The sequence below is a fragment of the Hippoglossus stenolepis genome, chromosome 14, assembly GCF_022539355.2.
Source record: "Hippoglossus stenolepis isolate QCI-W04-F060 chromosome 14, HSTE1.2, whole genome shotgun sequence".
NCBI classification, from domain to species: Eukaryota; Metazoa; Chordata; class Actinopteri; order Pleuronectiformes; family Pleuronectidae; genus Hippoglossus; species Hippoglossus stenolepis.
In genome coordinates, this window is record NC_061496.1 from 21,867,400 (window position 1) to 21,895,352 (window position 27,953).

At 40.8% G+C, this 27,953-nt stretch overlaps 1 protein-coding gene across 2 annotated transcripts; it reads right to left on the bottom strand.

Moving 5' to 3' along the window:
- Positions 1-179: 179 nt before the first annotated feature.
- On the bottom strand, positions 180-27,404 carry slc9a7 (solute carrier family 9 member 7). 2 transcript variants are annotated; one of them, XM_035175951.2, is made up of 17 exons: positions 26,827-27,404; positions 23,525-23,727; positions 23,363-23,440; positions 19,370-19,446; positions 19,174-19,286; positions 18,980-19,085; positions 18,445-18,586; positions 18,215-18,320; positions 16,896-16,984; positions 16,045-16,158; positions 15,589-15,700; positions 14,750-14,903; positions 11,751-11,813; positions 8,641-8,704; positions 7,376-7,458; positions 5,128-5,233; positions 180-2,366 (listed from the first exon to the last, which is right to left on the bottom strand). In XM_035175951.2, the coding sequence occupies exons 1-17, from the start codon at positions 27,116-27,118 to the stop codon at positions 2,103-2,105; spliced, it is 2,166 nt and encodes a 721-aa protein (XP_035031842.1). In that variant the 5' UTR covers positions 27,119-27,404; the 3' UTR covers positions 180-2,102. The 2 variants fall into 2 exon arrangements, with proteins under 2 accessions (XP_035031842.1, XP_035031843.1); XM_035175952.2 differs by lacking the exon at positions 11,751-11,813 and having other exon boundaries at positions 26,827-27,401.
- Positions 27,405-27,953: the final 549 nt, after the last annotated feature.

Here is a 27,953-nt window from a genome sequence, read left to right on the forward strand (position 1 = left end):
ATAAAGTTGACAGGTTGAAGCTTGTTAACAGGAAAAAGTGTTTGAAGAACTACTTTCCTGCATTAAAAATGCTCTTCTACTGCATGGGACCTGTGCAAGCACATCATCATCATCATACCACATTAACATTCAGATTAAGTGCAGTTATTTAAATAAAAAGCAATTGATTAGTCAGTTGGTTAAAGTAAACAATATTAGTAATTTATTTAGCGAAATGCCAAACATTGACTGGTTCCAGCTTCTCCAGTGTGAGACTTCACTGCTGTTTTTTGTTATATGACAGTTTAGACCATTTGTCAGAATAACAAGCAATTTAATGACATCACCTTTGGCTCTGTGATAGACTTTTCACTGTTTCTTTTACTTTTTATGAACTTGACTAAACACAGTGGTGGAATAAATCTGGTCCTTTTAGCTGATATATTATTACATCAGTAGATGATTAATACTGGAGCATCAGTGAGTAAGCAGTCTGTTACTGCTGCAGGTTTGAACTGCAGCTGTATAAACAGGGTCAGTTTCAGTTCTCTATTCTTTGCTGAAATTATTCATTTGGATCATTCGATCATTCATTTAAATGAAACCACAAATAATTTGGTGCCGCAGAGAACAGATGTGCAAGACGTCAGAAACCTAAGAGGAAACCGCTGGTTTAATCATTAATAAGGTGTTATATTTTAAAAGCTTGCTATATTATCTGTTCTTCAAAATCTTCACATAAAAGTGTAGTAAGTAAATCTGTCCAGTAAATGTAGTGGAGAAAAAGAACAATATATTCCTCTGAAATGTAGTTCAGTGGAAGTAGCATAAAATAGAAATACTCGCCTACCCCAGTACCTCAAAACAGGACAGAAGTACAGTGCTTGAGTACATTTACTGGGATACTTTCCGTCATTGACTACATGGCTAATTGGTTAATTGCAAAAATGATCAGAAGATTAATAGTCAATGAAAATAATTTGCAGTCCTATTTTACTGGATATATCTTTTAAAAATCAGCAAACACATCATTTTTGCAAAAGAGTTAAACAATTATAATGAATGTCTGGTTTATTTTTTTGTATTGAAAATACTTTTTAACTGTATTATTATCTTTTATCAGTTTTCACAGTTGGGGGAAATTAGCATTCCTTCTTCACAAAAAACAAAAAAGATCCAAGTCAACTCAAAGACAAGATATACAGAGCAATTGGTAACAGTCATGTGATGTAATGCACTGAAAGGAGCAGTCCCGATTAAAATGGAACAAAGCTCAGCATTGTAGCTATTTACATGCACACATTCTTCACCCCTCTTATTTCACTCAAGACAGGGCTGCGGTGGCTGAGAGGGCAACACAACCAGGGCACAACACAACTGCCCCTTTCTGTGCTCCTCCTCACATGCCACACTGCCTCCACACAGATGCTTTTGTGTGACACAAAGGAAATCTTGACAAACATACCAAACACATGGTCTGTTAGCAACATGGGATCAATATCAATGAAATGCATCTACCACAGAGCTCCTGTTTGATCTGGGAACTGTTCACTGTTGGTTTGTTTGGCCTCTTTCACAGCATTTTCTGTATACACTTCAGTGTGTGTAAAGGAGTCACTTTGCATTTCGCAGTCACAGACTGATGTACTGCGAAATCAAACTTGTCAGATTATTTGACGACATGCTGTCAGGCAATAATTAATTTTTCTACCTCTTTTCCGTTCCTGCCGAAAAACACAAAATGTCACAAGTGCAGTTTCAATCTTGCGTGAGGTTATTTCATCCCCACATCCTGCATAATGGTTTCTCCCCTGGTTATGCAGAGGACAATATCAATAAAAGTGAATCACAGTAACTCTGTTAGAGGATCTTGAGGACACATGTCTCCTGGAGAATAAACCATCTCTGTAATGAGGATGAAATGATCCTTGAACTCTACTTCCAGGCCTGGAGGGAGCTCAGTCGCTCTGAAACCTCCCCTCTTGTCTGCTCCCATATCTCCACTTTGTCTTATCTCTGAAGGACTGGACGCTCTGCCCGCAGGATATGGAGAGAGAGGAGGGCGAGGCGGTCTGGGGGTCAGGTCAGGGAAGTCGACAGCGCAGGCAGGGAGGAAGGGAAAGTCAGACATGATCCTCGATCGGGAAAACCAGGCGCGTGCCGCGGCTCAGCAGCTCCTGCTCGCGGGAGTCCAGCTCACGCTCCAGTGCCTCCTCTGAGGTGCTGCCGCTCCGTTTTCCATTGACGCTCCAGCCTGACCCTGCAGCTCCCTCCCCCCCACCGCCAGACGCACCATTGGCTGTGATCGCAGTGTCACCAAATGTGTAGGTCAGGTCGCCATCGCTACGAATGAGGTCAGAGTCCTGGTCCCTCAGCTGCTCGTGGTTCTGAAAGCACATCCACAGTGGAACATGAGGGGAGGGATGGGTTACACATGGGAGTGACACACGCAGATGCAGGACACACAGTGTGGGAGCATGTGGCGTGAACAGATGAACAGACTGATGTTCAGAGGGCAAAGGCTCAGAAGGGACACTGTGGATTTACAGCAGGGAGACTTTCACTTAATGGCCTGTTCTGCAGCAACTGGCTGAAAGAGCAGCTGAAACAAAGACAACACAGGAACCCACAGGCTGCACAGCTACACGCAAAACAATGAACTTCAGCCGGAGCTCCTCACAGATCTAATTGACTGGCTGATGATCAATAATCCCTCCATGTCCCCGGGGGGGGGCAGGATGAGTTAACATTGTGTCAACACAGGATTGATCTGTTAAAGGAACCCAAGAAAAACCCTTAATGATTAAATGTTACATCACCACATTACCCATTCTCTCCAACAATTATCTGGAAGGGGAAATGGTGAAAAAAAAAAAATCTAATGAATCCACTGTGGTGTTAAAAAGAGTATGGTCACTTGCTAATTAAAATAGTGACACAATTGCCATTCAAAGACTAAGTAAGAATACATATACTTAACTGATTTCAATTTGTATCAAGACGCCAACATAATTAATTTGGTAAAATAAAGACAAAGGGAAGAAACATTTATATGAAAAAGCTTTTTAGGCGAGATTCTGATGATATTCTACATTTTTCTCATTGTCAAATCCCATGAAGTTGACTGCATCCAAAGCCCTTTGTGCCACTGAGCCCCATTATTGTTCAAAACCAATAACCTAAAAACACATTTATTTCCCGCTGTTGCACTCAGGGGACATATTTGTTCATCACCATGAACACACCAACACTGGTTTATTGCGTGTGAATCCCCAAATACAGTGCACCATCCTGCTACAGTAAATACTCACTAAAGCACCAAATGTGATTTAATCTGCAGCTAAAAATAGTCCACAGCACACAACACTCTTGTTTGAGTCATGTTTTCTAAAAACTACACTGCCCAGATGTTTCCAGAGAAGATTTAGCCTCTTTAGAAAGTAAAAGTATATTTATATATCGCTGTCTTCTATTTTTGGAAGGTTAGTGTCCTTAATAGGAAACATTGGGGTTTGGGCTGAGTGCAACAGACAGGCCAGAGGAAGTCAGAAAGTACTAAGATACTGAGTATGGTCGGTTTTTGGCCTTTGGATGTGTTGACAATAAGAAAAGTATAGACAACAGCCAGCCTTATTCATTAAAAATATTCTGTGAGAAATAAGGATTGTTAAATGAAGCTTAAAAAAAATGTAAGTATCTTTTCAAAATTAGTTTGTGCTCTACATATACAACCACATTTGAAATGGTTTACAGTTTGAAGTCAGTGGGAAGCAAAAATCTTTAGGGCATTTTATTACCTCAAAATTTATATTAATATCCACAAGCGAAATGAGATGCTATGGAATATTTCTACTTTGCAGTAAGGAAATAAACTTCAGATTTGTAACCCCACTGCGACAGGCTCAGTGGGTTATTGTGACAGTACAATAAAAAAAGTATTTCATATGAAATGAAAAGGAGAATTTGCCAGAGTGAATCCAAGTGTGACCGTTCCCTCAATGGGTGTTCGTTGGTTTAAACATCAGAGCGCTGTGTCTTTCAGAACAGTGATCATCATGGAGGAGGTGCTGAAAAGAGTCTTTTGTGCCCTCTGAATGCAGAAAGGCTTTTTGACCATCTATTTTATCCCTCACCGAAGGCCTTGGTGCTTTGTGTGTTTACTGGCAGGCATTGGGAATATTTTGACCATATCACGGTTCTCCTGAGAGAAACATAGCTTCAGTATTCACAGTGAGCCTTCCTGAGACACCGGGCTCACATTTGAATACAAGAAAGGACAGAAAAATGACCACTTTGAAGTCATTTTACAGAATGATTAGGTTTTGGCTAATTAAAAAAATATCATGAACCAAGCTATTTTATTGTAGCAGCACCAACATCATTGTGTCATAGTTTGAACACAAATCATAGTCTTAAAATAAATGATCATAGTAAATAAATGAAAAATCACAATAATAAATTTGTTTGTCTTTATCAGCTGTATTTGGAAATAGCAAAATTTTTGCAATATGAACACTATCAAGTCTCAAGTTTGTTTGGATGTATTACTGCCCCTTAGTTTAAGACTTTAAATATATCATTATACAGAGGCAAAATATGCATTTTGATTTAATACTGAAAAATAATTATTTGATACAAGGAAAAAAATTATACTCAGCACCAGAAAACGTGAAGAGAATTTGGAAAACAAATATATCATTTCATTGTGTCTTTAATGAAACTGTCGAAATAGCTAGCAGCTGCTTAGCTTAGCTTTACAGAAAGACTATAAACAGGCGAAAGTAATCACTATCCTGTCTCTGTCCAAAGCTGAATAGGAAAAACCCCATTCTTTCGGTTCAAATAAACAAACAAGATATAAATCTTAAATCAAAGCGTTGATGATAAACATTGGCACTGGACAGAGTCGGGCTTGCTCTTTGTGATGAAGTAGGGAACCAGCTGCAGTCTATATATTCAGCATATATAAACACAATAGTGGTTTTCTCATCTGATTCTCATGAATGTGAATGTGATTGTCTTTCCCCTTTTACAAGTACCAGTGCATAGAGGTTCTGCACTTTCTGCAGTGTGAACAGGGATCACAGGTCGGCCGTGATGTGCTTGCTGCAGACTTACAGTTTTATGTTTGTGTGTGTGGACACTGACCTCGTATGCCTGTTGGCTGGTGAGACAGCTGGCCAGCGGCCCACAGTAGCTGGGCAGGGTGGAGGTGAGAGGTGGGCCGCTATGTGTCAGGATGGGCTTCAGGTAACTGGATAGTTAATAAAGGAAAATGATCTGAAGAGTTCATCAACGGCGAGAAAAGGCGAGTTGAATGCAGTCAATATTCCTTATCTGCTCTACTTCATTGCAAATCACCTTTTATAAAAGACTTGCTTGGTTTATGGTTAATTAATCATTAGCTAATGCATGACAGATCATTTTTAAGCCTTTAAGAAGAACATCACTTTGGTTTCAAGGAAATCCTCCTCTGACACAGCAAGGGCTTTGTCTCGTTAGTTCTTTAATCCATGAAATGAACCCACCCCCATGACTGACCACCTACCCACCGACAACATGCTGCAGGGCACGTGGAGCCCAAAGCAGTTTGTTATCAGCTTAACATTTGGAACGACATTTCACTGTAACCACTCCTTATTAATGATTAAGATTTACAAAAGCAGGGGACAGACAGAAACACAATCTTCTATTGATTTCTATTAACATCTATAACTGAAGAATTTTTGGTATATTTTCAAAAATTGCAGCCACTAACCCTTATTAATGTCTCGCTATTATTTATTAGTTAAAAGCAGCGTAGTCTGATTGTCTAATTTCCATCAGCAAAATTGAGTCAGACACCTGCAAATACAAATGTCAATAAAGCAATAATAAAGGGAGCAAACAGTAATCCACCAGGGCTGCTGTTGCAAGTGTTTATAAGCTATTTGAGTCCTGCAGCCATTTTCTTAAAGTGCTGATTTATAGAGTCGACCAAAACTGTCATGCAGAAGGAGGATTTTAATCAATGTGACAACCCACAAGTAATTCATATTAATGGTTAATTTATAATGCATTGATAAAGTATTAGTTAAAGCTTATAAAACATTTACATGGCTTACTTATTAGAAAGTGTTCTGATAAAACACATTTTACACAAGTTAATTCCAACAAAGGTTTGTGGCTGTATGAATTAAATAGACCTTGTGTCCTTCTCTTCCTGCGGTGACCTCCAAATGAACGCACTGTGAATGATGAATTATAGCTTAATAATGTGGGGGTGTTCAGCAGCAGGATGCATTTCAAATTCAAACCTGCATGAGATTCAGTGAGCAGTTGAGGATAAAGTGATTTTGTGATGCTTGGCAGCAGAGCAGCAGAGAGTCAACCAGCGGGACCCTATGCCTCTTGTTTGTAATTAATCAGACTGTGTTGCACTCTGGGAAATCCCAGTGCCCTGTTCAACAGGTCAGGTCACAAGTCCTTTGGGGCGAGGCAGGCTGCTTCCTGTCAGAATACGTACAATTCAACAGAAATTAAACTCAGTGGTTGAAAACAGCAGTCGCTGTACCCAGAGATGAGCAAAGTCAGTACACACCACGCATCAGAGGCCTGTGTTATCTATGTTAATCTCAGCCTCTGCAGAGCTGGAACATGAGAGAAATCCACCCTGCTCGTTTCAGCTGCGCCTTGCGCGTGTCACCAGGGAGAACGTCTCCGCTGTGAAACACAGCTGCTCCGATCAGAAGCAGCTACACAATCAGCCGCCCTGGGAGGCAACTGTTCCGCAGAGAGGAAAGCAACGAGGAAAAGGGAGGATGAGCTGCTAAAACACTTTCACTTATGTCTGTTCCTTGTAATGAGACGGAGCAGGCACAGCAATCGCTTTATGGATTCGTGTGTTATTCTGATCCAATATAGAATAATCCAATAACATCAATTGTAAGTGTGACTTTGTATACAATGTAAGCTTGTATACAGCGACCGAAAAGGGCATACGTGCTGCAAATTCAGAAACAGTGCCAATTGAAAAATGCATACAAAAATACACAACAAATACAACAATGGAGAGAAGCGGCAAATGGAAAAACACACACACCCTAATGCTAAGTTCTCCAGGCCTGTAGGGACAACGCCAAGTGGTTAGTTATGTATTTTCATATGTGTTTTTGAATTGGCATTATTTATGAATTTGCAGTGCGATCCTCCCAATGGAAATGTTTTTGGCCTTGCAGCACATATGCCGTTGTTGGCCTTCATACTTATACAGAGTACAAAGAAAAGATAGTCCCTACAAAATCCTTCTGACTGGGCCTCATATTACCACGAAGAGCTACTTCAAACAGCTGTGGCCTAAAAGAAGTTGATACACAAACACTCTTTGGTTGAGTTAAGCTCAGCACAGAAAGGATACTTGTGGTCGAAGGAGTACCACAGTCTGAAGAGCCAAGCACTCTCCTGTTTGGTTTTACTCTGTCCTTCACCCGGAGGGCCATCCTACAGAAACACAAGAAAAAGTCATCATGATCTCATCTTCTAGATTTGCTGCATAAACACAAATGGATCAATGAGAACCTGGGGCCAATTCCTCAAATGTGACTTGACTTATCCCTACGATCATGTTGTTATCAGGCTAAAATAATCCTGGTAATTCTTAATAACTAATTATCTCCACCAAGGAGGTTATTTTTTCATTGTTGTTTGACTGTTGGTCTGTCTATTAGCAGGATAACAAAATCTGCAGAACAGATTTGCTTGGAACTTGATGGAGGGGTGGGGCATGGGCCAAGACAGAATTTGTTAACTTTTGGAGAGGAATCAGTTGAGGAGTATCCAGGATTCCCCCTGTCTTTACGATTACAATATAGGGTGTTTTTGACAATACTTGTTGATAAAGTGGCCAATCAGCTTTGGCGGAGGTATACGTTCTCTGAATGGCCTTGTAGTTTGGTTCATCATTTAATTTAGGCCAGTGAAAATGTATTTGGGATAACACGCAACATGAAACCATGAGTAGCAATATAATATGACAGTATCATATGATCAGCAGTCAGCCAATACATGTGTATGAAAGCCATGGTCGTGTATTGTTACTGATGTTACTGTTTGTTCTCTATCTGTATAAGTCAGAACATTCAAGTAAGAGTTTAGAACTGAAGAAAAATCCTTGCTTGTGGCAAATCATCAACAATCAAATAAAGTTAAACTAGCTTTTCTAATATTGAAGTTATCCACATGTTAAGAAGAGAGGCTTCAGGGTGATGCTCCCCACTGAGAATAAGTTAAAATGATTAAATATTATAATTACTACATTAATGTGTAGTAGTGTAAATACATCTCTTCATATTTAACTACATGGGACAGGGGGATGCAGCTTAAAACATTCAACAAGCAAAATATTCTATGTAGAAGTTGTTCATCATCATAAGTGGAAACTTACAGAAAAGTAAGTGAAAGCACATTGTGCTCTGCAGCGAATGGAGAAATGCTAGTTTCGCCTTCTTGTTCAAGAAATCACCCCCATTACTCTCGACAAATTGAATCATTTACATGTCGTCAGTCTTGCTGACTGTGCTCCAAGTCAACATAAAACTGCATAAGCAGAACTGTTTCGGCAATGACAATAGCAGAAGCTGAGGATGTAAATAATATATGTGAGAGTCCGAGTGGGATCCTCACCCCCTGCAGGACCTGGAAGCTGTCTCCACAGGGCTGCAGGTCTTGATCTGGGTCCACACCGACTCTGCGAAACAGGAGGAAAGAAAGAAAATATCACCATCTCATAAAAATTATGCTTAACCCTGAAGTAACCAAAATTAGTGCACAATCAGCATCATTTGTCAGCCACTTAGACTTTTTGTTAGTAATTTGTCATGATTTTGAAGACGGTTCATTTTGACACAGGAAGAGACCTATGTCTTTTTGTGACTGGTGCACCTGCAGAATGCAGATGTGGCCTAATTGTGGCTCTGTTGCATATGAGAAGTTGCTTTGAAAACCAACACATCAAAAGGATGGGTTGCTAAATCTTTCAGTGGCTGAAAAATGCTGCATTAGCTTTCAACCCCATACAGACAAAGTGAAATAAAGAAAAGCTGACAGAAATTTCACAGTTTATAAAAATTAGGGTTAGGCAAATGACAATAAACAAGCTAGATTCTTATCAATGCGGTAAATCACTGTCATGTCACCGATTACCTCATGACAAAGACTGCTTCATATGCAGGACCTACTAATCCATCATGTGATTGAACTAGTTACAGTATGTGTGTCTATGCTTAACATCAACATGGTGCATTTCAAAACTGACCCACTTTGGGTCAATGTAACATTGACGCAATCCTGGTTTAACTTTACCCTTTACACACAAATCCAAAACAATGGGTCATTTAGACCGGGTGTTACGCACAAATAGCTTTACATTTGCCTCATAACTGTTTCAAATGTATTGGTAGTTGTACAAAAGAAGCTGCATATCAAAACTGGGAAAGACGTCACCAATATTCAATAATGCAAATAACAGTTCAGGGTTAGGGTTATGACCTATTACGATAGCTAAAAACCAAAACAGTATCAGAACAAATTACGCTAATACTGGGTCCAAACTGCCCACATGTCTTGTGTTTAATTGGACACCCATTGGTTTTCTACCCATGGGCACTGTGTAAAGCCAAAGTCCCGATAACGTCTCTGGTACGACTATACAGCAGCGCCTGAGTTGTATTAACCCAAAAATGGGTCAACTTTGTCCCAGGGATTTTTTACTGTGTATCACATTACCATAAAGGAGGTTTGACATGGTGCTTTTTTCCTTCTAGCCAAGAGTTGGATCAGAAAATCAATACATCACTCTCATATTTGTATGGTGAAAAATAAGCTGCAGCCAGCAGCTAGCTGTCTTAGCATATAAAATGGAAACAGCTAGCCTGTATCTGTCTAAAAGTAAAAAAAAAAAAAACCTGCCCGAAAAGCTCCATGAAAAACAACATTTGTGCTACTAGGGGTGACTTCCAAACTGTATCTTGGCTGGGTGCAATCATTTCCTAGCTGTGTCCCGCTAAACTAACCAGCTAAAATTAGCATATTTACCGAAATTCAAATCCATTTCAATTTTATTTGTATAGTGTCAAATTACAACATTCTCTCAAGGCACTTTACATAGTAAGGTCAAGAACTTACAAAGTTATAGAGAAGCAGTTGCCACAATGCACTTAACGCTTTGCTAAAAACAAAAGCATATTTCCCTCTTTTTAAACTACCCCTTTAAAAGTGACTGCAGTACATTTTGTTAGTCTTCATAGCTGAGCATTAATAATTCCCCCCCGGGTGTCTCTTACCAACAGAGAAGGATTAAACCCAACACAAGCAGATTTTAAAAAGGGGCACTTTAAAGTCATATAAGCTCTAGAGCAGTTGAGTTTAATCCTCATGGACACAGGCCAAGACAGAGATGTGCAGCCTTTCATGGTTACATCTGAATCAACGGCTGACACTGTGCAATGGGAGGTTTAACTAATGTGTGCACCGATCTTTATATGTTTCCACGGCCGCCACACAGAAGAAACATCCCCTCTGCGTGAAGGACAAACAGCATTTTTCTACTCTAGCACCATGAGAAGGAGCAAGCCTCGAATATCCAACTGTCTTTAAGGACTTTTTCCTCTTTAAAATAAACACACTCAAACACAAACGATAGGCCCGTTGTCTTATGTCATATATGCTGACTTTGCATAGACTTGCATGAACTGTATTTCCTGGGGACTTACCCAAACCTTAACCACTACCTCACCACTAACCTAAACCTCACCATACCCACTCAGCCTTGATGCATTTGGGAAAACCGTTTTCATCCAGAATTTGTGCCCTGTAGTAACCTATGACAGAAACACTAACACACACAAGAGAGAGGATCTGGAGGAGTGTGCTCAGAGGATCTGCAAAACGAAGGAGGCAGATGACAGCCTGTATCGGAGAGGATCTGTGGGGAATGGACCTGAGATTGTAAGACACAAGTGGTAGGGGGCCCCAGAGGAGAGAGGCAAGGTCTTACTCACATTTCCTATCATTAGAAACAGTATTGAGTGGCCACACGGGTTCATAAACTTACATAAGAGAGAGAGCTTCATAGACTTCAGTTCACCCACTGACCTTTAATCCTAATCCTGAACACAACCTCTCCTCCCCTTTAAATCCATCTAATATTCCTCACAAGTAATTTCTTCAGCAGGGTGTCTTTCTTCTAGGGAAGACATGCAATCCAGAGTCAAAATGGAGGAACCAGAGTCACACAGTCAGCTTGTTTCCTTCCTCTTTTGAACCCACTTTAGATTGGTTCGCACGTGTTTGTTGTGCTGTCTGGGGAACGCAGGGAGGAAGTCGGCTCTTCACACCACTGTGTTAAAAACTTGAGGCATTTGATGGAGATTCAACAGAAAAACAGACAAGACATCCAGAGAAAAGCCTTGAACAAAGCACTTGCCCATACTATGGCAGCTCCGCAACCAGCACCTCCACCAGAGCTGAGCTGGTGTGTGAGGCAGTCTATTTTTCTGAAATATATCTTCACCAGAAATCAATCCGTTTCATTTCTATCCTGAGATCAAACACCCAACTTGAGTCACTGAAAAATACTTAATGTTTTATGAGAGTCTCGTTTTTTTTTCACAGGATGCACAATTTTCCCTTCACCACAAAAACAGAAGTAAACCATGAAGAGACAGATTCCCATCTGAGGTCAGCGCACGCTTTCCCAACACCACTCAGTTTATACACATGTAGATATACAGCACCTGAAGTACTTCCACTTTCCGTACTGACGTCGCTGCTCCTGCAACGCTGTGCTGTCTCCAACTCTGTCACATCATAAACATACACATTCATCAACATTTTTTGTGGAATTCCTCTGCGTAAAAACAACATTTGAGTAACTGGAATGGTCACAGTGCAACACAAATCTCTGAACTTTCACTTTTGATCTTTTCATCTGATACAAATATGGTTTTTCAAAGTTGCTCACAAGTGGAAAAGTTATTTTGCTGCTCTGTGTTCATTTAATGGAGTGACTGAGCATAAATGAGAGTTTAAGCAGATAACAGTGACCACCCAGTGTTTTTTTCTTTTTTTAAAAACAGTAATTGGCAACAGTCTTGGCCAAATATGATCCTGTGTTTTGGGGACATGCACTAATCCCCAGACAGAGGATCAGCAGATGTTCAGGCATGCACACTAAAAATATCTGGATAAAACAGCTAGAACTCTTCAACTGATGATTCAACTGCTTTTCCACTTCTACATGTCCAAACAAACTCAATTCTTATTTGATGTTTGATTATACTTCACCTGGTTTGCTCAGTTTATCACACTTCTTTCATCACTTCCAGTTAAAATATAATTCAGACTTCTTCCACTGATTGTATTTGGACTGCAACTTCAGCTTCTTCTCAACATGGCCGTGTTCTGATTGTAGCCAATAACCACTGAGGTGACATGTGTGTCATTTGAGAAGTATCAGGTTCAAATCCTGGCAGTGTCCATTTAAAATGCATTCTCTCGGGCTATGCAACTACAGCATGTGCAGAGCTGTAGCTAATGTTAAAGCCATAATAGTGACAGTAATGGAACAGCTACAGCCAGATAGCCAAGCTCGGCCACATTTCATTTAACATTTCTACACTTTCTTTGTAGCTGCCAATCAATCTATTTTTAGTCACTTTTAATTTAACTCCCATTCTAACTGTCTGCCACTTCAGCTTTTGTCAGCACCTTAACTATTTCAAAGGTTTCAGCTGAACGCATTTTTGAAAAATCAATTGTTGTTGAGAACTTGAGAAGTTCTGTTACCTCTGCAGAGGAGGTCATGTTTTCACCTTTCTCAGTTTGTTTTTTTGATTGTTTACAAGCAGGATTACACAAAAACTACAGGACAGATTACCAGAAAACATGGTGGAAGAATGTGGGTCAGGGAAGATAACATTTTGGTGTGGATCTGGATCTGGGGTTGGATCCAGAAAATCATTTTCACTTTCCTTACTCACCGGGCGTTTTATAATATTTTCAGTTTTCCCATGGTTTTTAATTTAAGAAATCAGGCACATTTAGAGAACTGATCCACGTACCACTGCTGCCTCGTTTTCGCATCCATTACTATCGCTGCAGACTATGCTGTTAGTGCTCGCTGATTTTTAAAAATGGTGGTCACAACAAAAGTTTTTGGTTGGTCTTGTTGGTCACGATAATCCTACCCCCAGCCTCTGATTGAGGCGATGTAGGAGCCAGCTCTTTGGCCGTCGAAACAAAAAGAACAGATTGCAAATTTAGCACTGGCTCTGAACTGGCACTGCCTTGGTGAAAAAGTGGGATATGAGTGCGGGAAATTTGGTGCAAATTATTTAATTTAAGGGGATTGTTGGGCCTTGGTGGAGGCATCACTTTACTGAGTGCCACTGTAGGTACTACAGTAAAACTCTACCACAACCCAATCTAAAATTGTAAGCACTTATTCCTCAGTGTTAATCGTGTAAAAACAATGAACTCAGCAAATACCACTACACACACCCAAATATGTTCCTCATTGAGAGATTTGTTGCTCTACTCTGACCAAACGTGAGCACACAGGATCTCTATCTCTTTCTGTGGCTGCACTGCGGAGGATCAGTGACCATCCATCAAAACCCAATAACACAAACCAGCAGCGTCTCCTCTGCCATCCCAGCACTGGTCCTCCATCACATCCTCCATCAACCCAGCTGCCTCAACAGGGCTGCCTCATTTTCACAAAAATAGTAAATTATATCTTGCAAATTTAATCTTTAGTATTATCGTAAAATGTATATTTGAAAAAAAAATTAACAGATATAGAATAGTAGATTTATTAAGTCCTCTGCAACATGATGTCCTACTAATTTGCAGGGCTTTGAAGGTGTTTCCCAAAAAGGTGTAAAAATTGTAAATGTATGCACATGTAAATAGGACGATAACCAGAATCACAGTGGAGCACGGCCGATATCCGCCTGCCATGCACCACATGTCCCTGTAACCATGGCAATGGGTTCATGTGGAGATTTTGGCAGCGCTCTTAACCTCCACCAAACAATAGTTTCTGCTCGGCCCGAGGAGGCATTACCCATATTAAACAGAGGCTGTTCACTCTGTCACATGCTGTCACACACACACACAGCCAACCCATAATCCGCTTTATCATGACAAATACAAGCTCCAAGTGCATCACGGTCAGACACAAATAAGTGAGGCTGGGCTACAAACAGACACAAGCAAAGCACTACAGGAACAGTCCAACCGCTGAGAACATCTCAAGTTGGGACAGTGTTGTTGCTGCCTGGTGATAAAGAGCTGATATAACTGGATTTAGCATCACTCTTAATTTAAGAGCTCATGTGATCAATCTTAGAGTAAATGGCTCATAAGTCGAACTTCCTGTACCAGTGAATGCTGGGATGTCTGCACAGATGTTACAAAGGTCACAGTTTATAAAGACTCTGGATTTAAGAGCTGGGAGACAGAAAGCCTGCAGCAGACCTGTAGGAGAACTCTAGCCCCATCTCCTGGACAGTCCTACCACACAGGACAAGACTAGTCCACAGCAGGTGGATTTGAGGAACTACATATTGTCGTAAAAAAATTGTATATAAAAATAAATAATAATATCTATATATATATTTTTTTTTTAACGTTTAACCAAATGTATAAATGAAGCTGAATAGATTTTCTTCTAGGGCAGAAAGATGTGATGATCATCATCATAGACAATATTTAATGGATGTGATGTTACCTGATATGTAGCCAGGACAACATGGGCGTGGTTCCACCACCAAACACCCACACAGTGAAGAAGACGATGAGCAAGGTGGTGGTGAACATCATCTGCCGGGCGTAGGTGGCAGTATCCCGGATAGCCAAAGCAAATGCCATTGCACCTCGCAGACCTGCAGTGGATCAGACCCCCCGCCCAGAGAAAATCATCTGATAACATTCAACCACGAATTATGACAAATCAGAGGTGTTATGGAAGGTTTCTGGAAGCTGGTGAAAGGAGAACTCAGGCAGCAGCTGATGTCTTATGCAGAAGAGTTTAATGTAGAGTTGAGGCATCAAGGAGACCAGAAGGTGAAACAATATACAAACGCTAACAGAGTAACATGAGCAATTGTCACCCCCAAGTCTGAAGATGTCTCCCACAGCATCCCCATATATCTCCCTCTACTTGCGTCACCCATTCCAACAGCACATCCATGAGTGGCTAGAATGTTACATGTAGGTGTTCGCAAACTACTGGATGGTTAAGCCTAAAGTATGCATTCCTAAATCACATTGTGTCCTTACATCTTTCCACTGGTGAAATACGCAAAAGAGTTAGAGTTGGTGCCTCTCTGTCTGGCACATCTGAGTCAGATATTAAAGTCCCTAAGCGTAGACACTACAATGTACTGTTGGTTGGCCCTTTATCTATAACCTGACCTTTGGTACTGCTAAGAGAGAGAAGGGAGTGTGTGTGGAATAAGACAGGCACTATTCTCCTGTACAGATATAATGTAATATACAATATACATAATATAAAGTGGCATATACAGTAATATTCTCAAAACAAAACTTGAACTGGCTTTTTCATACCTGCAAACATCATCATGTGCTGGAAGTTTCCCTTGATCTTGTGCCTTCGACCGAGGTTGAGGAAGAAGGACAGTGGGTAAATGTTGAAGGCTCTTCCAATGAATATGGCAATCTGACATACAGGTCAAGAAGTATTTGACTGAAGATTTGAGTGCTGGACAGATTCAGGGAGCAGTGTGTGACTCTAACTACACATGAAAGGAAACTTAAAGGTTTAACAGTAAAATCTTTCTTGGAAGGATTTGATTGCTTTTTTGGAGGGAGAAACAAAAATTCTCCCCAGGAGACCCTGACTTTGGACTGGAGGGCGACATACATCTGGAGTCGACTATGACCTGTCTACAGGGACATCACAGCAAAGTTCAAGGCATTACCACTTCTGCAGCTGTGGAAACATCTAGTTCTCTGCTGACTGGAGACAGAAACATTCATACTGGTTGTGCACAAAAAGGATACAAAAGCCCCGATAATGAAAATGGGGCTGAAGACGTGGTTCTGGAAGGTGAACAGAGCCAAGCCCATGTAGGAGAATATGAAATTCTCAGCGAGGAAGTGAAGGACCTCAAAGAGCTGCAAGAAACATACAATATTAATGATAGTGTCAGTTTAGAAATGTACGAATACACAACAAGAATATAGATCAAATCCATAGGAAGATGCTTTAAAGTTTGAAGCTTTGTAAGAGAATTTCTTATATCTTTTCACACTGCACTGCCTGGTCCTCTGAGCTAAGCTCCTCATCTATCCCCTCAGAATCCAGAGGGGCTTTGGGAGTCGTTTTTTTTCTTTTCTCTCCCAGTGTGATGGAGCCGCAGACTCTCTGGCTGCCATGATGATTACAGAGCTCACTGCTTCTATCATGCTCTGAGCAGGAGGAACGAGACAGAGGCAAGGGCACGCTGACACAGAGACAAATGAAAATGGAAGCCCAAAAATTAAGTGAAAAATAGCTGAAATGATGATTGATGATTTTTGTTTTAATCTAAGCGAAGTGCTTTAACCTTGATGCGCACACATAGCTGTCTTTGCAACTGAATTACAAGACTGCCAAGATATTCTGAGCATGGATCCAAAATGTGTCACACCGCGTGTTGCCTACAAGCTAATCTACTGCCTGTCCTCAAGACTGAAGCCCCTCTGGGAAACTAAACAGTCGTGTCAGGAGGGACGTCCTCAGACAGCTCTGATTAAGGTCACAGCAGGCTGATCATGGAGCCATCTGGCACCAGGGGCCGAGCACCCGGTTGCTAGTATCAGGGGGTTCAAAATAAATATGGCCATGTGTACAGGAAGTGGTCAGATGCTACCTGCTTGGTTCTCTTTGTGGACTCTTCGGAGAGGTTATTGTACGTGTAGTGAGCCTGTGTGATGCCACAGAAGAGCACGGCCACGACGCCTGCAGAACAACAAACATTCAAAAGCATTAATACAGTGACTGTGACAGTGACCGGGCTGTATAATTTGAATACACAATGTGACAATTCATTCGCTGCAGTGATTATGTAAAAACATCTGAACTAAAGATTCTCAGTCCTCTTGACGCTTTTGATACGAACTCATATATTATCTATTCATTTTATCTACTGCACATTTGCTACATAATCTGTTTTAAGCCCCTGTCACGTTTCATTTGTGTAACAGACACATTCTGTTCACTAAGTGGTTTAAAGTGCCCATAATTATGTCATTTAGAACAAATCAATGACTTGTGAGAGAGCGTGGAATAAAAAGGCTCTGTCTGGGTAAAGTGCAGTTGTCACTGAGCACAAAAAAATCTCCCACCTATCTGAAACAATGTCGTCTTTTTCTCAAATATTAATGACTAAAGGGTCTTTTGATAGTCCATCTTAACTCTTTTATGTTCCATCATGTAGAAAAAAAGCCCACATGTTGACAAAGAAATAGAAGAAGCTCTTCACATGCAGAAAAATCTATTTATTCCTTGTGTGAAGTGCTCATCATAAAGTCTTATTACCAAAAACAAGTTTGCTTTTAAGGAAGACTACACAAAACAAAAAATATTTGTTTTAATCAATTTCTTTAACATTTGAGACATTTCATGTATCTTGGTGCAAAAATAAATCATCTATGTTTAGAGGACTGATGTCTATGAGGGTGTTAAATTAGGTGCAGATGATTGAATTTATGGGCTGTTGGGGCTTGGCAGAGGAATATGCTCAACTGAGTGTCTTTCTAGTTAAAATAATCATCTGATTATTATTTGCATTAAATTTGTATTTTTAAGTCCTTTTAGGTGCATTTTTCATATATGGTAGGACAACTAACATTGACTTCACATACAAAGTTTTGGTATGGAGTCATAGGCATAGTTGTTGCTACCCATGCCCAAAGGTTTGTTTGTATATGTGTTTGTTTGTAAGCAACATTATACAAAAACTACTGGTTGGATTACCATGAAACTGGTGGAAGGATGAGGTACTGGTCAGGGAGGAACCCATAACATTTTGGTGCAGATCAGGGGGCTGAGGAATTTGTATCACTTTCTTTAACATTGCAAAATTTTAGAAGGAGACTGTGCCAGTTTTGTCTTGTTTCGTACTAAAATCCTGACCACATTTGTCTTGTGCTTACTTCCCAAACTGCAACCACTTCCTCCCCAGCTCACCTGTGAACCCGCAGGCCTCAGCTAGCAGGAAGGTACTCCAGGACATGAGGAAGAAGAGGGCCGTCTCCAGCAGTGGAAAGCAGTGCAGCTTGGTGAACTTGGTGACGTGGAGGCCGTGTTAAGGAACAACACTATAATGCAGGGACTGTTCCAAGAAACAGCTCAGTCTGGAAATTAGACTTAAAAAATGTGTACTTTCATTTTTAAAGCAGGCATTAATAGAAGGATATGAGAGCAGTGACAACTCCAGTAGCTGCACCCATTATAAAGGAGCCACTGAATATACCCAGGAAAACCCCCACTGACTTGAAAAAGGCTGCAGCATCAAACATGTGTGTGTTTGCTCCGCTGGGCTGGTAAGCCACAATAGACCTGAAATACAGAAAACAAAAAATCATCAATTTCCCAGTAATGTTTTGAATTGATTTATATCCTTATATTTATGGCAATATCTAATTTTGTCAAATAATCTGTGGTCGTAATGAATTTGTTTTCATTTTTAGCTTAATGAAATGTGGTCATAAAAGAAATCTGTACTAGGAGGAGATTGGACATCTTCCAACAGAGGGAGGCAGAGTGCTGTCTGTCTGCCAAGAGGAGGCGAGGTGCAAAGCTCTGCTGCTCTGTCTCACACATGAGTATTGAATTTTAACACCAGATGGGAAGAGGGTTTTAAAAAAACATACACGTAGGTAAAACGTTGGTCTGGTATAACAGGAAGGAAAGTGTTATAGGGTTTGCAGATGTGGGTTTGATGTGACTTACGAGGAAAGCACGATGGCAACTGCATCATTCATGACGCTTTCTCCAAACAGCAGAGCGTAGAGATCACCGTCTGCATGGAGCTCGTTGAAAATGGCCAACACCGTCACTACACACAGAAAAGAGAAGAAAATCATGCAGACACTGAATTGTTGACATTCCATTCTCTAAACTGTCTGAGAGTGATCACCATATACCTGGGTCTGTGGCAGACATGATAGCACCAAAGAAAAGGCAGTCAGTGTAGTAGAACTTGTCAGTCAGCTGTCCAACCGCTTGCATCAGTTTGACCACACCGTACATCAGATTCCTGGACATGGACCGGGGTTGGATTACACTGATGTACACTGAGTTTGTCATTTTGAATTTTAGGAACAGAAAGTAGATGCTCACCCAATAACAAAACAGGAGATGGCAGTGCCAAGAAACGCATATGTTATGATGGAGCCCAGGTTCCTGAAGAAATGTCTCTAGAAGATGAAAAAGGAGATGAGCAAAGGAAAGGAGAGAGAATTAAAATACGATATCATATAGCACTAGCCTTTGGTAGCTGCTGACAAGCAACCCATTATTCTACTAATGATTACACGTTCAACCCAATAAGGATGGAAAATATTTGTTGTTTTTGAGGTGGCATAGGAAAAGTGGGTTTACAGGAAACAAAGCACATATTTTGTGGGGAAATTAATTTGAATTTATGTGGAACTTCTTCTAAATATTCTTCTACACTGCAGTGCCTTTCATGACCTTGTTGACTGGAGTAACTCTGTAGCACAGTGGCGATAACAAACCGTTTTTCACTCCCATGTAACCATAATAGCACAAACAATATGTATTTAAGATCTAACTTGGTACTGTGCACCTGCCTAAGTGCCTTTTTACATTTTACGTCTCAGTTTTATCAATATAAACATATTTACATACAGATAAATGTAACTTTTGAATGTCTGAATTTTAATTGAGACCCAAATAATAAGAAAGGGACTTGATGTGTTTTATGTTGGAATATAAGTGAACTAAGTTAGCACCGTAGATTCTTTCTCACAAACTACACGTTCTCAAACCGATTACATTTCTGTTTCCTCTTGTGTCTTTTAACAATGAACGTTGTGCTTAAGGTCATTTATAGCCAGTGACCTGAGTCACTCCCTGTTAAGCAAAGCCTGAAGCACAAACGCAGATTTAGTTGTTTGACTGGTTGTAAAACAAACAAGAAACAAGCTAAACAAATAGGCCTCTCCACATCACTTCCAACTCGAGCTCTCTCTTTGCACTCTAAGAAAAGAAAAAAAGAGGCTGATTTGAATATTTCAAGGAAATGTGTATTTTCCTCAGTGACTGCCTGAAGGGACTCTTGTTGAAGAAAACTGAATGGAAGAAAAAAGACTGATGTTTAAGTTGAGTAAACAGGAAACAGATCTTCTGTGACAGCTCAGTTAGATGATATGCAGGTTATTATGCTGACGTGTCAATATCAGCTGAAGTTCTGTGAGAATGATCTACAGCACATTATTAACTGAATGGACAAGACAGACACAAACATTCAGGGCCTCACACTTCATCTGTCTCGGTTTCTGCAGCTGGTAACATTTTGCTGAAAATGTACTCCTGTTGCAACATTTCATTTAAAACATTTGTATTTCTATGCCTGACAGATCCTCCTGTTTCCCATTTCCTGAGATCTGTTGTTTGACTCAGCAAATTCCACTTTCACTAGAAATACAAAGAAAAAATAGAAGGCGTCTTGTTTTTCTGGAAAACCAATGTTAATTGCGCCGAATCAATCTGACAATGATGAAGCAAGTCAAGCTGTTACTTGATTTATGGTCAGAAAATGAATCCACAATTCTGATAATCGATTGATAATTTAAGTCATTTTTGAAAGAAATTGCAAAACACTGGTTTCATCATGTGAAACGTTGGGATCTTATAATCAGTGTAAAATTAACACAAAATACTGAGCAGACAAATTCAACTATGTCATATTTTAACAACGTTTTCATTGCAGATTCATTTGAAATGATATTTAATATTGTGTTTTCAATTAACAAGACTAAAGCATGATCCTAATGTCACACGACATTTCTAAGCAAGTTTTTAGTATGAAGTGTGTTCATACTGGAAAAACATCACAATGTAATATACTCAGACGAGTGAGCGTGCATGAAAAGTACTGTAGATGTTTGAGTGAGCTGTTGATGAACACTGTTCTGCCCTCAAAACACACGCAGGAAGGAAATAGAGGAGCATTGCACTGCTGGTTTAAAAAAAAAAGAAAAAACTAAATTGTGGGCAGCGGTGAAACATGTAGAAAGATCTTGGGAAACAAATGAAAATATTGTTGATCCTAAAATAGATTTCCCCTCCAATTAGTAAAGTTTACTGTGCACATTACCAGACAACTGAATTGTTGTTAGATTGAACTGTTATGCAACTTTCTGACATGGTAAAATGTTAAGCATGTTATTGGTATGCATGTTGTTTTATTGTATACTGACAGTACACAATGATGATTAGTATGTTATATGAGTATGTAATATGTACAGTACACAGCATGTACTCAAGAGAGTTAGTGTGTCATATGATCTGTAGAGAGTTCATTTAAAACACTAGAGAGTTAGTATGTGATATGTCTTGAAGATAGTTAGTATGTAATATGTTCTGTAGAGTGTTAAAATGTATAGAGCCAAGTGAGCATTTCTGTGAGGTTGTACTTCTTTCCGTAAAATGCTAACATTACAGTGGCAATGCTGCCAAGTTGATGTCTTCTTTAGTTTAGCATGTCGCTTGCTGGCCAAGTTACACTGGGGGCTGATGGAAATCCAGGTAGTTTTGCAGGTATTTGGTTTTAAACTATGAAACTGGTGGAAATAAGAGGGCATCAACACAAACAGCAAGATTCATCCTCTAGGGGACCATTCATGTTTGTCCAAACTTTCATGGCAACCCATCACACAGCTGCTGAGATATTTCAGTTTAGACCAAAGAGGTGGACCAAGTAACATTGCCACCCCTAGAGCCATGTCACTGACAAGGCAAAAAACATTCCATTATTTCAAGATTCGGACATTAATGCACCTATGCTAGAGATCATCTACCCACAATTCTCACGCATTAAAAGCACCACCTGCTCATACTGTAAATCCACCAACTAATTCAACAAACATCTCTCTGTCTGTGGAATGCATATCTCATGAGTTTGTTAAGATTTGGACACACAGTGAGCTCAATATTAATAAATAATAAACAGGTGATCAGTGCTCTGTAGCAGTCAGTGTGTGAGTGGGCTGGGCAACGTGCTTCAACAGTCTGCGGACCGATATGAACATGTCTTCTTCTATGTCATCTGATAAATAACAGCACGGTCTGGGTCAAACAGCATTCAAATTTGCTGACAGATTATTTGATTATTCTTATTTCACTGTATTGGACTGAGACACCTACATAGACACAGACTGACTCACCCGCGACAGGTGCAGATCTACGTCATGGCATTCACATAATTATTTCCTGGTTAGCAATTTGTCTTCACAGTGAGAGCACAATGTTCGTCCTGCTGCTGCAAGGCTTTTACACTGAGGGGCATTGCAGAGTGTATACTTTTCAAAATATCTAAACTTGGGTCTGAATATTGTGTCGATTAACAAAAACCTGAAATAGCAGACATGCAATGTATGAAAAAATTACACTAGTAAAATAAATAAGCCACACAACAGTAGTAACACAAATTCTGTTTCATTCTATTTACAATGACTGTAAAATCTTCACTGCAGATAAACCAGGTAGGATGAACACACAGTTTTCGAACTTCACTCTGCACCACAGACTGTTTATAAAAAAGCTCTGCACACAACGTAAAGCACACAAACAATAAAAAGTGAGAGTATATTGTAAAACTGTTTGAGGAGGACTCACTAATGACAAGGAATCATTCTGAAGTAGCTCCAGAACACAGGCCAAGAGACCAGGTCCTAGTATGGTTGTAATAATGATAAAGTGCTTTATTACAAAAAATAAAGCACAGAGCTACTCCAACAGTTCCCTAAGTAATACAAATCGGTTGCTCTACAACAATCAAAAGCAGAAATGGCTTATATTGTCACCATCGGCCCTTTTTTTTCTTTGCCTGTGCAAATGCCAGAAAGGAAATGAAAGACATCTGCTTCGGACTTCCCCTCAAAAGGGCCACTTATGTTCTGAAAGCCCTCACAGCCTGGCCAATGAGAGCTTTTCTTAGGTAAGCATCTGTCCAATGAAACAGCAGTCTGTGGCAGCAGGTATGTTCACTTGGCACTACTGCAACAACATTAGCTCATGCTGCAGTGTATCGTACAAATTCAGCCTTGACAGAGTCACAGATCCTGAGCTTTGAATGACAAATCTCACCTTCTTTAGACTGTAGCCAGCATGGAAAATGATAGGGGGCAGCAGGATGTTGAAAAATACTTCAGGGTCAAATGTCACCTGGAGGAGAAAACAAAGTGAAAGCATTATTAGGGTACATTTTACCAGCAGAAATAAACCATTAAAGTTTGTTCTGACTGGTACCTTGCGCAGCATATCATTCTGCTCCACATTGTGAATCTCTCGGGAGTTGATCTCCCCTTTGAGGGTGTACTCAAAGAACTTTCCGCTGACATTAAGCAGCAGGGTGCTAGCAGGTCCTTCCTTCATAGAGCAGCTCGGGGGCGTCTTGTTGTGGTAGCTGGTGGCAGGGATGCCGTATCGCAGAATAACACCAACCAGCAAACCTTAAAGAGAGGGATGATGACAGAATAATAAAAGAACTGCCACTTTTCATTGGTATCACCAAAGTAATTAATCAGCTAATGTGGAGCACTAAATATCACCAAGCTAAGCATTTCCCAGGTGCTGCTGCTTTACAAGCCCTCAGGATCAGAGAGTCACACAGAGAGCAGCAGGACACAGAGAGAAAAATGGGGAGATAGTGAAGGAGAAGCTTGTGGGGAGTGCAAAATCCAGGAGGAGGCAGGCAGGCAGTTCGAGAACATAAATCCTCTGCTCAGACAGCAGTTATCTGCAGGAGACATGGCCAAGCAGAGCTGCCAGCACTGCACTCGCTGCTTCTTCCTACCAGAAGGTTGACCACATATATCACGCTCATTTTTTGCAACAAGCACAGATTTGACATTGAGTACTAGTTGAGTATTAAAGCGTCTCTAGTGCCAGTTTATGTAGAACAAATGACAGTGGTCACAAACTTTAGGTTCTTTCCAGCTCATGGATGGTTTCCTGTTTTTAAACTGTGACACCACTGAGCTGTATTCATGTTCCCTGCATCACTGTGCCACAGTAACTAACTGAAGATACACGTTTCTGTTGAGGCTGCTCTTTATACACATGATCAATACAGTGACAAGGTTTCTATTTGTCATCACTTTGATATTTGTGACAGTCCAACAAATATAAACAGTCTGATCCAACACAAAGTAGGTTTAAACTTCATGAAATCAAACTGAATCCACATAAAAAAATATACCTAGAAGCATGAGTTATGAACTTGCCATTGATACATAGAAACCAAACTGTCCTATTTATACATTTGGAACACATATTGTAAATGCATATATGCAAACCACAAAATAAAAATGATGTGGCCACTTCTGGAAACAATAAATCCTTTTTAGTTTTTTGACCTTCTGCCTGGTCATAACTTCCTGCTGGAGCTCATCATCAATGATTGTAAATGAAACAACAACTTGGGGAAAAATTACCAAAGAACAGCCTTTTTTTCCCTAAACATACTAAAAAACAGGTCAAACTCTGACTTTTTCCATTCGAGATCTCTAGTTAATAAGTGACATTTGCAGCATCGACTGACTGGGATCATTTTGATAAGCTACGAAGAAAAACAGAATTACCAAAATTCTCCCTGTTGCTCTGAAGCTGTTTAGCTTAGCACGACTTGGTGCACGCCGTTGCCGTGGTTTCGGACTGATCGGGTCATTTAATCACCCTTTGGTTTGTTGATTGAGGAGTTTTCTCTGAATGTATCTGCTAGGAAAGTGGACCATCCTCTGTTGTTTTCACAGTTAGGCTTTCCAAATGTGCTCATAGGGTACACATTGTACCGCATATGCTGCATTAGCCTGTCCAGTGAATGTCCTGTACTTTATGTAGCAAGTCCCTGTAGAAATAAATGTAATGAACTCACTGGAATAGAAATATATGCAGGATGCAGCTGATGACAACCCACCACAGTGATGGATATTTATAGAAAAACTCAGCTTTCGGCTGCTTTGATACTATAATTTCATAGCCTTTAACAAACTGAGACGATGGTGAGAAGGTATAATCACCCTTTTTTTTTTGGCAGAAGAATGATCAATATGTTGCTGAGAGTATTGACTGCAATCTGCACAAATAATTTATTTTGAGGGTAGATACGCACAACGCATGCAAAACATGTATTTACATTTTTTCCCGTTACCTTCCCTGTGATTTCCCCATTGCTCTGTTAAGACGTTAGAAAGCTTTAAAGTTATATTGAACGTTTAAAATGAGCCCCACATAGCAATGTTGTTTGACCCCAGACACTGTCAACCCAGAGCAATACCGCATGTCAACTAAAGGCACCAAAGGTGAATCAAATTTGTTCTGTGCTATTTAGGCCATATTCACCATGCACGGGTCACTTTAGGTTTTAGATTACACCTTGCCTAGAGCCCTGCATGTTTGGCAAGGAAGGCCCACTTTTGTTTCTGGATATTTGGGCCAAATTTTGCAATTTTTCAAATGCGCAACTTTAGGCTCACATCCATTTTGTCCGGGCCACAAGTGCTGCATCATTGCTTGATGTGGCCCACATCCATATGCCATCTTTATAAAGCATTTCACAGGAAGATATTCTACATGAAGTCTAAAACATCAATTCCCTTCAGCTCTATGGACGGATTTAGCTTCCATCAGTTCATTATTTCGATTTAAACGCCACGACTTTATACTTCTGGCTCAATTTCACGACCTTGATCAAACTCTTTTCCTGTAAAGGGCAGCTATGTTCAGTGGAAACTGGGTTTTCGGTAAACCCATTGCATGTATACCTAACCAGCACCAAATGACACTTTACAAATAGTAGCATTTAGAAGATAAGGAGGCAGATATTTCCCTGAGGAGCAGGTAGAGACCAAAACAGAGCTAAAAAGAGAGTGAGTGGTCAAGCTATAGGCTATAAAAATCCAAGGCAGAACCAGAGAAAAGTTTTAAGGGATGCCATTTATGTGGCCCCAAATACTTTAAAAAAGGTCCAGTGTGTGAGATTTAGGTGAAAGGGATCTATTGGCAGAAATTGAATATAAAATAATCTTCTGGTAGAGACCAAAACAGAGCTAAAAAGAGAGTTAGTAGTCAAGCATTAGGCTATTGAAGCTGTTATTAATAGCAAAATTGTATTGGGACAGTGCATAATATGTATTTTTTAAATTCAGTGATATCATAGGAGGTTAAACCATATAAAATACTTAAAGGTCACTGTAATCTCACGTATGGCAGCACCGACATTGTGTGAAGGCCTTCACGTGTGTCAGGCGGCTGACTCCAGGTCAGTCAGACTGCGGTGTTGACTCGACAACAGCCCAGAGCACCTTCTAGAAACGAGCTGGGGCCCAGTTAAGACGGAGCCGAGTGAGCCGCTGGAAATGCGGAGGCGCCTCAGTTTCTTCAGACTTGAATCAGACCCACGGTCCCCGAGCAGCCGCTGCACACGCACCACAGGACAGCCTGAATCACGCAGAGCCTGCGGGGAGCTGCTGGTGCTGGTGCTGGTGCTGGTTGTGAAGGGGAGAGTGAGTGTGTGTGTGTGTGTTTGTGCATTCATCACGCAACCTCACCGTAAATCATTGCCAGCCCGGTTTCGTGGAGGAATCGGACCCGTCTGTGCTTGAAGAGCCATATGGTGAGGATGGTTAAGGTCAGCAGCAGAATGAATGTCAGCAAATTCACGCTGTCCTGTCGGTGACTTTCCTCCGCCTCCTTCTCGGTGGTGAGCTCCTCCATTCCGTCGCCCTGCGCCTTCAGTCCGGACACCGTGTTCAGTAAGATCCAGGCGGGCACCATCGCGGGCACCATCGCGTCCAGCGCTGCGCAGGCTGCGCTGCGACTCGGCTGTCGTAGCGCGTCCATGGTGCAGGAAGATGCTCCTGCTGCTGCTGCTGCTGCTGCTCACAGCCGCTATGCCATGTCACTGCGGACAGGTACACACAGCTGAGCCGAGCGGGGGGAAGCAGTCCAGGGCTCACAGTCTGTGGACCGGCGAGTTCAACCTTTTAAAGGCACACTGCGCGATACGAGAGGACGAGGAAGCTGAGACTGCGCTGCCCCTGTGGAGGAGAGCGAATCACACCAGGATGCAGCCACCAAAGTCCACCGATCTCAGCCTACTGAGTCATTGTCCCCGGATTCTGATGATTGTGCAGTTCAGTGCCCGAGCCTCTCTTCAAAACAGGAAATTCACGTGGTCTCTGCTCTGACTTAAAAAATCTGCCTTTTTGCAAGAGAAGCAGGAGGCAATATCCGCTTTGGATAGTGTGGCCTATAGCTGCAGTGATAGCAGTGGGTGAGAGGTGGGTTTCCACCAGGGGGGCACAGTTAGAGGGGGTCTAACGGGGAATCAGAGATGTGTTTTTAAAGAAGACCTTTTCTGTGGCCCCAAATATAAAGTTGCACCACAATAGAAGATCAAATTACCGTTTTAAAGTGAATAATGTCATTTATAGAGACAAACAATGCATAACTCTGCAGTTCCCTTCAGCTCTGTAGAGCGATTCAGCTTCCATCAGGTTAATATTTAGATTTTTAAGGCCACGACTTTAATCTTCTGGCTCATTTTCACTTCCTCAATCAAACTGTTGTCCAGTAACTGGCAGCTGCATGTGTCCATTGAACACATTGTTATTAGCAAACCCATTGTATGCAATCCTGCCCAGCACCAAATGACTGACAGTTGACAAATAGCTGT

What these genes read in the sequence shown, in the direction of transcription:
- slc9a7 (XM_035175951.2), bottom strand. Translation starts at nt 27,118, where the DNA reads ATGGACGCGCTACGACAGCCGAGTCGCAGCGCAGCCTGCGCAGCGCTG. An exon ending in CGGGCTGGCAATGATTTACG is followed by an intron (nt 23,728 to 26,826) that starts GTGAGGTTGCGT and finishes CCTCTCTTTAAG; the next exon opens with GTTTGCTGGTTGGTGTTATT. An exon ending in TGAGGCCTGCGGGTTCACAG is followed by an intron (nt 16,985 to 18,214) that starts GTGAGCTGGGGA and finishes GTTGTTCTGCAG; the next exon opens with GCGTCGTGGCCGTGCTCTTC.